The 13,482-nt window shown below is 42.0% G+C and overlaps 1 protein-coding gene across 1 annotated transcript in view; it reads right to left on the bottom strand.

The window, feature by feature from the left end:
• Nucleotides 1-1,837: 1,837 nt before the first annotated feature.
• ube3c (ubiquitin protein ligase E3C) overlaps nucleotides 1,838-13,482 on the bottom strand; it is a 33,324-nt gene continuing 21,679 nt past the window's right edge. The window contains 6 exon segments of the mRNA XM_061666181.1: nucleotides 1,838-3,405; nucleotides 6,261-6,391; nucleotides 6,612-6,678; nucleotides 6,759-6,818; nucleotides 6,820-6,948; nucleotides 9,117-9,329. Of these exon segments, the coding sequence (XP_061522165.1) occupies nucleotides 3,235-3,405; nucleotides 6,261-6,391; nucleotides 6,612-6,678; nucleotides 6,759-6,818; nucleotides 6,820-6,948; nucleotides 9,117-9,329 (771 nt within the window). The 3' untranslated portion in view covers nucleotides 1,838-3,234.

Here is a 13,482-nt window from a genome sequence, read left to right as displayed (position 1 = left end):
GTGGAGCACCGAGGGAAATCCACGCCCTGGCACCATACACTTTTCAAGGAGACATTTGAAACATTTCCCCCCGCAATTTTAAACATTTACCAACGTTTCGTCAAAATACCAATATGATCAAGAATAGTACAATTCACACAATCCATTGTCTGCCTCGCTGAAATTAGCCTGTTTTCAACAAGTTTATACAGCGGTGCGTCGACCTACGAGTTTAATTCATTCAGTAACTCAATTTACTCGTATTTCAAATCAGTTTTCCCATGGAAATGAACTGAAATGCCGTCAATTCATTCCAGACACCAAAAAACATTGCTTGTTTTAAAAAAAGACACAAAATGTAACAAGTGAATGTAAATGGTCGTGTTTTTTAAGCCGAATGATGACAGTCACAACTGTAGCGTTGTATGTTTGCCTTTAGGGGGCGTGGTCTACCAAGTGACGTAGTGTGTAGTGGCCTACAGCAGCTCTTGGGAAGTGTTCTCATTTTACATTTGATTTCTGTTTCAATAAAAGTGCATCACTGACTGCGGCTCTCCTTGCTCACTTGCTAGGGCGTTACAGCACCTTAATTGCAACGGAAATCGACAAAGTGACAGCACGTAACTAAAAAAAAATCTTGCAAGTTGAGGCACTTGTAAGTCAATGGCCAGTCCTTATGTAAAATATAGAAAGAATATTTGAAATGATAGACTCACATTGATTTCCGATGGGAAATGAAGGTCGTTGCTGCCGTTAAGGCCGACCACAGCTCGTCTTGGCAGGCGAGAGGGTTGAAAATGACAAATTGCCTTGAATTACAGTGGAGTTTATAGGTGGTCAGTAGCTAATTAGACTCACAACTGCAAGAGGAAAAAAACAATCATACAGGGCTTATCATTATTAGAAATTTGCCCCCACCCCAAGAAAAAAAAAAGTATTTCCATAACATTTCCATGTATTTAAAAACAGAAGCCAAAGAACACATTTGCATTTGCTGTATTTTCACCTGGACGTCTCCATGCAGTTGCATCCTCTGGCCACTAGATGGTGGCACAAACTAATAAAGTAACCTCCTGTTGGGATTCTTTGTCAAAATAATTACAGCACTTTTCATTTTACTTCTTCCAGCCTGTTTTTTGTGAGGTTGTCCTGTCTCATGCAAATGAGCCAGTGCTCACCCCGCCCATTTCTCCTGCAGGCCCAATGAGAGCGTGGGTTTCGTTACCATGCTGAAATTTGCGACCAGTGGGAAGGATGAAGAACTTCCAACAGTGGATTAAAAAAGAAAGTTTGTGAAGTTTTGCGTAAAGACAAACAAAGACTAAGAGCTTTAATTTGCCCTTAAAAGGCTTTTACAGGCGGGCTAAAGTGTATTAGATGCCGAGGATGATTCACAGCATCCTGCGTTAACATTGTCAGTTATAATCCATCACCAGGTAATAGTTCGGAATAAATCTCGGGGTAATTGAGATGAATCCCTCATTTCAATGACAAGTCGGCTTTTTTAAGACCCAATTACTACTTTTGAGTCGCACGCAGTGAAGGTTTGGGGGCTCCTGAGATATGAGATGTTCCGAGAGAGGAGGAGGAGATGGCGTGGGTCCAAAAAAGCGATGGATGGCTGCGTTTGGATTTATGACAAACGCACACAAGCTTAATTTGCACCCAGCCCGGTAATGCATCTCAAGGCCAGAATAGTTCTGCTCGGTGATTCTTAACTGGATGTTTCTTTAATTATATGTCAGAGGCCATAAAAAGCCAGGACGAATCTCTCCCCCCCCCCTCCCCACACACACTTTATGTTGCCACCCTTACTTGCCAAGCAACAAGGAGAGAGCTGAAAAAAGAAAGTGGATTTATTCATTTCCATACGCTCTGTTGTTGTTACACTGAACTTTTGTAACCACGACACAATCTCGCTCTCAAACACATAGGAAGGAAAACTGTACAAATACTAAAGAAATCATGAATCGCACAAGAGAAAATGTCCATATTCACAAATCCATCAGCCTATTGAATAAACCCGCAAATCAGTCTTAACAAAAACCTTGCACGCGTCAGTTGCCACGGGTAAGAAACGATAAACATATTTGAAGAAATCATAAAATCAATGTTGTCGTGGCGCCCATTTCACAGTCACTCTATTCTTGTATTGCCTTTTTTAATATAATATATATGATGCCACATCATCTTTGGTGAAAAAAAAACAAAAAACAATATACACAACAAAGCACTACTGCTGCTTTTCCACTGCAGGGCACTACTCGCCTTGGTTTTGATTCACCGGCCAATTTTCCATCACAGGGACACTGCGAAGGACACGTAAATTAGCCATACTGTTACGTCACAATTTGGCTAAATTGACAGCAGCTCGCTCAGAGGCGAGGCCAGGCGGGGTAATGTGCTATTTGTATACATACATTTTCTATTTGTCCCCTTTAAACTTTTTTTTTCCCTTTTTAACTTGATTGTTTTAGGACTAGAATTGTGTCTAAAAGTGGGCATATATGTGTACGCATGTGTCTTTGATGTCCATCTCGCTTCTTCCACACTACACATTGTAAACCCATCAAAAAGTTAAATAAAATTGCCCAAAATATACAGTGCTGCCTTCAGATACGACTAACAGAGTTTTTCGAGATACGAGACGTTATTAGGCAAATTTCTTTGCTTTGACTTGCGAGCGTGAATTTTGCTGCATGCTTTGAATGTGGGGAAAGTGGTGCCATTTGGGGGACAAATATAATAATCTAATTCCGACACAATGGGTCCTTGGCTTATCCTGCCTGACATTTGATTGTTTATATTTATGGCCTGGGAATGTTTTTTATGCAAATATTTACTGTAATTATGACTACTGTGTTAGCATACGGTAGCGATAAGACTACGGCGCATTCCGACTTACAAATGTGTGTTTCGTCGCCATCAAAGGAATGGAACTCCGTCGTAAACTGAGGACCCCCTGTACTAGAGACAGTACCTCGTAATACCATTGGAAAAGCGTAATTTGCGAGTAGGTGTCATACAGTGGAAAATGGCTATTCATTTGTTTCCTGACGACCTAATTCTATATTAACTAAAAGCAACAGCAAGAAAAAAAATGGTGAAAAATGGTGACTACGCCCTCTTAATGCGAGGCTGGTCATCCCCTGGTGCTCAACACACACACACACACACACACACACACACACACACACACACACACAAAGCAGGAAATTCAGTGCGTGTCGTTCCCGAGATTCCGCCGCCGTAGCCTCAGCTCAACTCGAAGCCGGACGACGACTCGATGGCGTAGAGCAGCTTGATCCTCATCTGGTGCTGACTGTAGAACTCGGGCAGCTTGAGCAGGTTCATGCAGGTGCTGGCCGTGGGCAGCCGGTCCAGGTCGGTGCCGCCGTTGTGGACGCAGAAGGCCGGGTACAGCTCCTGGAAAAAGTAATTCGGCTGTGATAAAATGTGATAAATGTCAAATTCCACAAGGGAATAAATCTTAAACGTGGGGGACATTAAGCTAATACAGTGAATCCCCATCTTTTTTTTAAGTTTGGTATTACCAAATTCACTGATTTGTGGGTTCTTTTGTGCTTTCTAGAAGATGCCACAAAATTGCACCAAAACCATGTCTAAAAGTGAACTAGTAATTGGTGTAAAAGACATACAGTGTTCCCCCACTATATCAAGGTTCATCATTCGTGCCCCTGTTAAATCGTGTTCAGGGCGAGGGGGGGGAAGGGGGTTAGAGTACAGCGCAAGGATACATTTAGGAAGCAGACCGCACTTTGACCTAGCAGGGAATGCTCATTTCATGTCGTCTATCTGCCATTTTCCCCCCGCCACCTCATCTGCCGACTGTGACATTGAAACTTTCCATCACGAGCCGCTCCGATTTCCTCCCCGCTATTTCAAGTCAGCAAATACCCCATCAACCCGATTAAATGGCTCTTTGGGGGCTCAGCCGCAATGACCCCATTTTTCCGACAATTACCGTATTAAACTATCGTTGCTTATTGAGAAGGCATCGTTACGGCGGATATCGTTCCAGAGGAGAGAGAAGGAAAAAAAAAAGTGCAGTTTCCATCATCTTTTTTAAATGGCTCTGCCTGACAGCGCCTATTTCTCCGCTAATGAATCCCGGGCTCCTTTCACGACAGCTAATTAAGGCGGAGCTGGCACGAGCCGGGGGGCCGGGTCAGGGAGGCCGCCCCCGCCGGCCACAAATTAACGCCCGGAGAGGGAGGACCTCCCACGCGTGCCGGCCAAAGTCAAATGGATTAAAAAAGGAGGAGGCGACCGGAGGTAACAGCAGGGATTTTTAAAGAGTTTGGATCCTTCGTGCTACCACAGGACAACCATAAACTTTTAGAAAGCTAACGACGCTAATAAAAAGATACAGTCCCAATGGACGTCTTTGATACATCTCAAACCTTTTTAGCTCAAGGACCAAATTAGAAATGCGGTCTTGTAAAGTGCTTAACACACATGATTAGACCACCACCACATATTTAGTCTCAAAGACCATCCAGCGTCATTAAGTACTTTAATGTGAATTATTTCAATTTCAGTGAGCTCTGGATTTTTGACCACCAAAAAAAGTATGTATTTTTAAGACTCGTTCTTAATCCATAAATCAGCAAAAAGGATTTTTTATTTTTTTCCCCCCCAAGACAAAATACAAATACAGTGGTGGCTTGATTTAGGAGTTTAATTTTTTCTGTGACCATGTTTGTAACGCAAACTTCTTCCATCTCAAATCATCTTTCCCCATTGAAATGAACAGAAAGGCTATTAATCCAGTCTCTGTGTGCCTTTGCCACCAGAGGGCAGTGTAATATAGACACACAAGAATAAGAGTTTCACAACTGACTAAGCTGCAGTTATATGAGTTGTTTAATGCAGAGGATAAAGAATATATGCAGTATTGCTATATTGTCTGTCTACATGTGTGGCTGCACCGTCTTTGGTTAAATATCTGTTGCTTAAAGCATTGAATGATCATATTCAAGCTCATTTGGGTTCAAGATCCCTTATGGTGTATTAACCATTACATAAATATAAAACAATGATTTGGGAAATTACCAATGATGTTGAAGTAAGGCAGCGGTGCCATTGACCTTGCAGTACATTGTGTGGCGGTCTCATAAATGCCTTAAGCACTATATGTCACATACTGCTGTAACAACATACTGTATAGAAACTCATGTTTGAGACGAGAACACAAATGTTGCCTGCGTACCTGCTTGATGAGCAATAAAATAAGAGTTGAAAATCGGTGACCACGAAAAAAGAAACAAAAACTCCCAATGACCCAAAAATGTCATACTGTATATTCATCAAAATTGAAGGAGGATAAGACATTTTGGTCCCATGTTCCACTGCTATAAACATGCTCTTTTCCTTGTATGCTGCAGTATAAATCATCAACCAGCTTCCAATTGAGGCTCTCCTAATGCTGTGATTCAGCAACAATGCAGGAAATGATGTCACACAAAAAGTTCAAAAGTTCAGTCTGTTACTGACTTTTAAAAAAATTGCAATATTTGTCCAGACCAAGCAGAGCAAGGTCATGAACGGGGGCTGATAAGCCTATCACACCCGTCTTATCAGTGGCTGCTTTAAAGCAGTGATCTCCTTATTTGCATCACATACACATCAAACCCACGTTTTCACTTAATAGGACACTTCAGGTTGGTGCGCTACACATTGTATGCATTCTGTTACATTTCCTTTCAGATACTGTAAGCTTCTTTTACATACCTGTAAAAGCTGAGATTTTTTTTCTGCATATTATTATTAACAGTCAACTGTATATATTATTGAATATTTTATGTTTTTGGACTAGTATTGAGGAATAAAAGAGTAATGAAAAAGGTTAAATATTTGTTTTGATTTGTTTATATTTGTTTAACAGACCGTTTTATCACCTCATCATTATTCAAGTATTTTCTTGACATTTTATTATTTCAATTTGATGACTGATTTTATTTGTTGTTGAAACGAACACATTATTTTTTAAATTGCTTTTACTGTTATTTGAAATTAAAAATAAATCAGATGCAACTTTTACAGTGAATGCAATGACTTTAATTGGATGAGTTTCAGTGTCCAACCACTAACTGCTTTATCAACCTCACATAAGTGTATGATAGGTATATGAATGATCAACAATCAATATTGTTGTTGTGCTGTTTTGTATTGAATGGAACAGAACAAGAGGGCAAAATTGACCCGGCAATTTTCAATCTGAGCCGCAACATGAAATGATGCAGAAGATGGGGTCAAACCTTGAAGCCGAGCAGAGGAGGTCTGGAGCAGCTGGTGACGAATTTGAGCAGCTTGCGCTTCTCCTCGTCTGTGAAGCCCTCCACCACCTCCCAGAAGATCTGGATGACGGGGTGCGTGGCCGTGTAACCACCTAAGGAGACTCAAAAGACGGAGCACCGTCAGCCGTCGGCATACACTGACAGACACAGGGGTCAAACTTGAGCCTGAATCAGCGTCTCTGATGGTTGCAACCAAGTAGTGCTCAATTGCTTCAATACACTATTAATCAACCATCAATATCACACAATTAACAGAATTCTTTGTAATTTTCAACTAATCGACAACATTCATGGGGTAACATTATTTCTTACCTGAGTAGTTTGTGAACTTTTTCAGGTCATCAAGACAAATTGGCACATGAGCGCCGGATATCAGCACCTGTTTAAAAAAAACAATTGTTTAATTTGCCGAGTTGCATGGCGGGATTGACACAAGGTGTCCTTTCACATGCCAGCCACCTGGATCTCCTGCTGGTCAAACATGCGCAGCCACTCCAGGTTGACCACGTTGGCGAGGCCCCTGCCTGAAGGCCAGGCAGTGCGGCCGGATCTGTTTGTTGAGCCGGTAGTCGGCCACCAGGTGGATGTATGCGATGCGGTTGGCCGTGGTGACGGGAATGTCCTTCCCGTCCGGCTTCAGCTCCACCACCTGTGCAGACATTTTATGACGTACATCAGCTCCAAAGCAAACTCCCCAAATGGTGAAAAACCCACAAGTAATTGAGGCTAAGTTTTACAAGTTACAAATTGTCCTGTGTATGCTTCTGGTTTGGTCACACAGGGCATACACAAAGAGTCTGTGAACCTGTTGTTACCAGACTCTCTGTATTCTCTGGGCACTGGCATGATCATTTGAACAATATTTTAGAAAGTGCAGGTTCAAACGATCATGACAGCGACCCGCAAGCATACAAATGGAGTCTGCGAACCTAGAAAGAACACAAAAAACAACAAACAGATGAACTCATGAGTAGTGAACCGCAAACAGGCGGGGGTTTACTGTAATTGTGCGAGTTGGATGGAACTCAATCACAACGAGGTAATTAAAATGTTATCCCGGCGCACTCTGATTAAAGGTGCGTCTCCCCTGGTGAGTGCCCGCGGCTAAGTGCTTGGCTAAATATAGCACGCCAATGAACATCTGCTCCAATACAATTTGGCCCCGAGCTCTCTTTTCATTAGCTTTAGAGCAGTTAGCGCTTGATAAAATGTGCTCATCGCGGTTCATAAAGTCGGGTTTATGATGACATCATAATGTCTGCGGATAGGACAAGAAAGGCCGACAGCAGCCGGTGCGCTTAACAAAAGTCGTTTGCTGCTAAATACAAGATCACGTTTGTCAAATCTGACGTCCATTGTAATAGGCGCAGGTTTAAATGCAACAATTAAACACGAGGGGAAATTGAGCGGTATGGAGTTAAGTTGCTTGAAACGTTTAGAAAAGGTGCAGGTTTAAATGCAACAATTAAACACGGTAAACAAGGTAAGTAGAACATTGGATGAGTCTGATTTGAGAATGAAGTGTATGAATCATTTAGAAAATATATTTTTATAAAAATCCTCTTAACACGACATCTCATAATCTTTTGATACTTTCCAGGTGTCATTTCCATCTAAAAGATACACTTAAACTCAAAATGTTGACATCTGTATGATTAATCCCAGGTTTAAGTAGATATATAAATGCCCAAAGTGGTCATTTGGAAAGTAGGATTAAAGCTACATCCTGAAATTTTCTTATTTCTCCTGTGACCGAGACACACTGGCCAATTTATTTACTCAACAGTCAGATATTACACCAGAGTTGGATCAGGGCCTGTCTGACGTGGTCCAACAAAAACCCGATAGTGATAAGCTTCACAAGACTGTTGAGTCAGATTATACTGGAATGAAAGTTGTCGCTCATATTTTTTGGACTTCGGCACGGCGAAGAGTGCGATTATGTGCTAATGTACGAGAATTACAGTGCTTATCTGGCCATTCGCTATCTCGCTTGGGGGCAAACGGAGGGCAGGCTGCTCCCGGGTGTGTGCCTAATCTCCCGCAAATTGTTTTCCCCCCTATCGTGTTTGCCGAGGCAGCATTGCGACTCTGCCATTTTCAGGCGCTGTTTGACGAGAGCTAATAAGACGCATTAAGGCCCTGAGTAAACAGCTCTGGCTCTAGCTCGGAGCTTCGGGGCCGAGACGTGCCTAAGAGATGCCGGTTGCTTCTGTCAGGCGTGCTGAGATCATCTTGAGAGGAGAAGGTGGTGCGAGGTGGGGGTAGATGAGGGGCTGTCAACAGTATGGCTGTGCGTGTTCTCGCCACAGACGCTGAAAAATTGAGGAAAATGAATTTTTAACGCCATTGAAATGCTAGCTATGCCTACACGCAGGAAATATGCATCTTCCCGTTGGGAAATCCGCTGGCAAGGCCGCTTTAGAGCGCCGCAATGTCGGTCGTAAGGGCACGTACGTCACACAGACAAAGGAGGATGAGACAGAAGGGTAGGGCGGGGGTGGGTGTGTTCAAAATTGACAGACAGCGTGTGGACTGGGGCTTTGGGCTGGCATGGCCGCTCTAGAGCGCCTCGTTGTCGCTGCATGGAAAACATTTTAACAATTTTATAGAGGGAAAACTCATTTTGTAACTTTTATTCTGTTTTTATGATTTAATGTGTTTACTTTATGAGTAGTAAATAAATATTAGTATATGTTGCTGTTGTTTTAGTTGTAATATGGACAGTATAGGTCCTTCAGAACATTTTGATTGACTAAGATTTTTGCCACGTGCAATTCATGTAATTTATAGATCAAGGGAATGCATCCTTGTCACCTGAGCCTCTCCCAGATCATTGTTGACCACCGTGAAGTTAAGGCCCAGCTCCTCCACATCGCCCTCGTAGCTCTTGAGAAAGAGAAGGTTCCGGTACATCTCTGGGTCCAGAGAGGCCAGGTGGTGGATGTCCACGTCGGCGCTGGTGCCCAGCAGCTTCGACAGGAAGAAACTGGCAAAGGGCAACTCTACCAGCATGTTCTCGTACAAAGCCTAGGGAATCAAATCACACCCTGCCTTAGAAACACAAACACTGACTCGTTCTTAAATATGAAACCACTATTCTTTTTTGTTTTTGTTTTTTTTCTTTTAGAAGTAATGCATGTATTTAACCTTTTTATTTTGCAAATAAATAAATAAATAAAATAAAACGGGGGGGAAGAGAAAAAAATGTGACATTACACTTTTAATCTCACACAGCCCCTGGAAGAAACGTGCGCACCACCACTTTTTGGGAAAACGTGACCTACAGTACTCAGATGTGATTTTCTTTTTAAGCCACCAACTCGTTTCAACGTCCCAACGAAAATGCCGCAGTCCCTTCATCTGCACACGAGGGGGGGGGGAAATCCCCCAAAGCCTGTATTGGAGTTGGAAATTTCATTTGATCATGACGAATCCCTGATAGAGGGTAGCCTTTCCGAAATTTTAAAACCACGGAACATCACAACTAAATTGTTACACCCCCAACCACACAGAAAATGCAAAAAAAAAGTCTACTTTGGAGTTAAAAACAACATTACTGATCATTACGAGTCCCTGATCGAGTGCAGCCTTTCACAATTTTTTTTAAAGCCCTGTCAAGTGCACCCCCTGTCCCACGCACACACCCTAAAAAATAACAACTCTTTTTGAGTTGCTGGCAGAAAAGAGGTTTGGTGACGTGCATTATATAAAAAAAATAATTAAAAAAATACCTTTGGGCGTTCGAACATCAAGGTCCCACTGAATTAAAACAGATGGTGCAATACATCAAATCTCAGCGACTTTTTCCGCGATAAGATCGTAAATCCGCTCGTGCAACAGCCTGACTGAGAGCAAAACACAATCCATCTAAAGCGCACCCGGCATCTGCTCGGGCCGTCTCAAACTTTTATAAATGCCAATTCTCACCTTGACCTGAGACGCCATTAAGAAGCGGCGGCAAGCAGGTGACTCATAAAACCCCAAAGCTAATGCAGTGGAATAGTCCGAAAAAGGATCCCATTGGAGGCGCTAAAATATGCGGCGCTTTATAAATGATAGCGCTAAAAACCCTGACCGCATCAGCTAAATGGATTATAAATCTAGAGGATTTCCATAATGCATGCATCTTAAACACACACGCGTGGAGTCGTAAATCACAGCCATTTTCTAAACACGGGTTAATTGCGCAACTTCAAACATTGTCTATTTTTTATGCAAAATAATCCACTTAGTATTTCGGCAGTAGCCAGTGGTCATAGGGGACCATATGTGCCACGTGGCCCCTTGAAACCTATCAATAAAGCTCATGCCGGGAAGAAGCTAAGTTTATGGACGGGAAAGAAGGTGGGGTAAACTCCCCTCTTGTTTCTTTTTTCCAATGCCACTTACTTTATTTATGAGTGTTTATTGCCAGAAATTGTGCCAAAATGACTTGGGGACGTTAAGAATTAATTATTATGGCCCCCGGGCGTTTTAATATAAGTGAGTGCAGTGGTTGCGCAATTAAAGCAGATCGAGGCGCCATCAGGTGGAATAAATGCCAACAACATTGCAGGTGCATTCTGTTGGCTGCCAAATAAATCCCTTAATTTACAACATTAGCGATCAATAAAATTATAATGCCTTTAAAAGGCATCACCATCTATCAAAGGGGGGCCACCCACACAGCTGGGTGCACTCACCTTCATAGGGAGCAAAAAAATGAGGTTGAAGAAGCACATTCTGTGTCTTTAGATGTCATTAGAAATTCATTTATTAAGATGAAAACACAGTGTCGGGGATAGCTTTGGTAGGTTTGAGGGCAGCATTAGGAAAATACTGTGTCCTCTATATCACGGTTCATCATTCACGCCCTCACTATATCGCATATTTTTAAGCGATCGTTTTGACGGAATTTTCCAGTATAAAGGCAAATCCGAATTTAGAGTTGCATGCTGTGGGTGTAGCACCACGTTGTGCCGCGCAATGCCGGGCAGCACTGAGCTCTACTGCAAAAGACTTGCAGCGTAATTAAGAGCAAAAAGAAGAAGACATCCCCTCAGTGTAACACAGTACCGTGTTTTGCTTCGTTTTAATATCATTGCTCTCACACAGAATATGTCTTGAGTATTGTTGTATGTCTGTTTGTATGTATCGCTTCTCCGTGTGTGTTAAAGTAGCAGTTGTTTGAAGGTTTAGAATTACAGTGATAGGGACAGACCCCTGTGGTGAAAAGTGAAAATCTGTGTGTAATTGACGCACCACTCGGAAAGGTTTATAATCGCCTAGACACTTTGGCCTGAGCACAAAAGCACAAAATAGCTGACTTTTGCAGCGAATAACAGAGGATAGGTTCTAAAAAAAAATTTGCGAATGCCTAAACATGAATATGCGAGGGCTTACTGTATGGCAACTAACATCTATGCTAATTTCGTTACCGTCTACGGCACAGATGTCAAACTCAAGGCCGGGGGCCAGATCCGGCCCACTACATGATTTTATGTGACCTGCGAAGGCAAATCATGTGTGTCAACTTCCATGATTCTTGTTAAAATGTGTAACCAAGATTTCAAATTGTCATATTTCGTAAATAACATTGAGATATTGTAAGCATTTTTGTGTTACCAAAGTTGTGTTACCAAATGAACAATAATTGAAAAGCCCTTTAGCCTTGATTTCTGATTCCAAAACCAGTTTATAAATTTCGGGTGTAATAATATGATGAGGTGATGAGGCTGTTACAGCCGAACAGGACACACAAAAGAAATGATGAGGTGATTAAATATTTTTATGGTTTCACAGTCATAACGACCCTCTGAGGGAAACCGTAACTACAATGTGGCCCGCGACAAAAATGAGTTTGACACCCCTGGTCTATGGTATTTCACATGACCTAACCTACAATTCCATTACAACATGCTGGCAATTGTTTGACTTGAGTTCGTTGTCACATTTCTGTGGGGCCAATTATATATTACTCGTGCACTTACTGTAGTAGTCTCGCCACGCTGCACTATTTGCATATCTGTTGTTGACCAATACTGGCCACTCATGCCAGAGTAGCATCTGCTCCATTTGCACACTGATTGAGGAGGATCTGCAACATTTGCACAATCAACATTGTCCCAGATTATCCCGCTACTCGTCACTTTAAACCGCATACACTGCTTGAAGTCTCGGCACCCTTTGCACAATGGTCACTGCACCGGACTATTGCAATATTAGTCATTCGAACTGCTCTAAGTGCTAGAGGACTCTGCATCTTTTGCACAATTGTCAAAAATATTTAATAAAAATGTACCAGCATTATCAGACAACTAGCAACCCTTTATTGCTCAGTGACTGTTTTTTTTTTTTTTTGTCAATGTCTTTATGTCTCAAAAGTGTTCTCTGTCAATTGACTGTCTGTTGTCGTACTAGAGCGGCTCCAACTACCGGAGACAAATTCCTTGTGTGTGTTTTTTGGACATACTTGGCAAATAAAGATGTTTCTGATTCTGATGACATGTTAGCATGAAGCTAGCAGACTTTATGGTTCGACAAAATTATATGGTTTGGCTGAACATTTTGGTGTTTAAATATACGATAACTTCTCTTTTGTTTTATGTATCTGTTTTACAGTTAACTTCAACTAGGAGTGAAGAACATTCTGAGAACTGTGCGAGTCAGTCTTCTTTTGTTTCCTCAAAGTGATGTTATATGACAGTCTCCCAATTCTTGACAGAGTGAGAACAGGCACTAAAGTTAAAAGTTTGTCTTAACAATTAATTTTCTGTTTAAGTTTGAAGTGTATGGGAGCGATAAAACTATGAAATTTTTGATATGGTCTCTATATGCAGATTTTCACCTATTGCGGGATGGTATATAATTTATCCCCCAGGATACACAGGATTTCACTGTAACCCGTTTTCATGCTTGCGCCTTAAATCTTCTCACGTGTCACTTGGTATACAAGTGAGCGAGAAGGATGACGAGCGGCCGCTGCTTCTGATGCGCAATCCCATTTGGGTGAGTACTCCCACCAGACAAGCCACTCACACCTGTAATGCATCACCCTCCGCAACAATGGCACGCCTCCGACATTAATTAACTATATTAATCGCTCGTGTCCTTTGAGCCGCGCCGGTGATGCAATCCCAATCTATATAAAGGCTTTGCCTTTTATCCCGCCAACTAAACAAATACCGACGGGGCCGCTCAA

This window comes from Phycodurus eques, chromosome 21, assembly GCF_024500275.1.
Source record: "Phycodurus eques isolate BA_2022a chromosome 21, UOR_Pequ_1.1, whole genome shotgun sequence".
NCBI classification, from domain to species: domain Eukaryota; kingdom Metazoa; phylum Chordata; class Actinopteri; order Syngnathiformes; family Syngnathidae; genus Phycodurus; species Phycodurus eques.
This window is presented reverse-complemented; position numbering and strand designations above follow the sequence as displayed.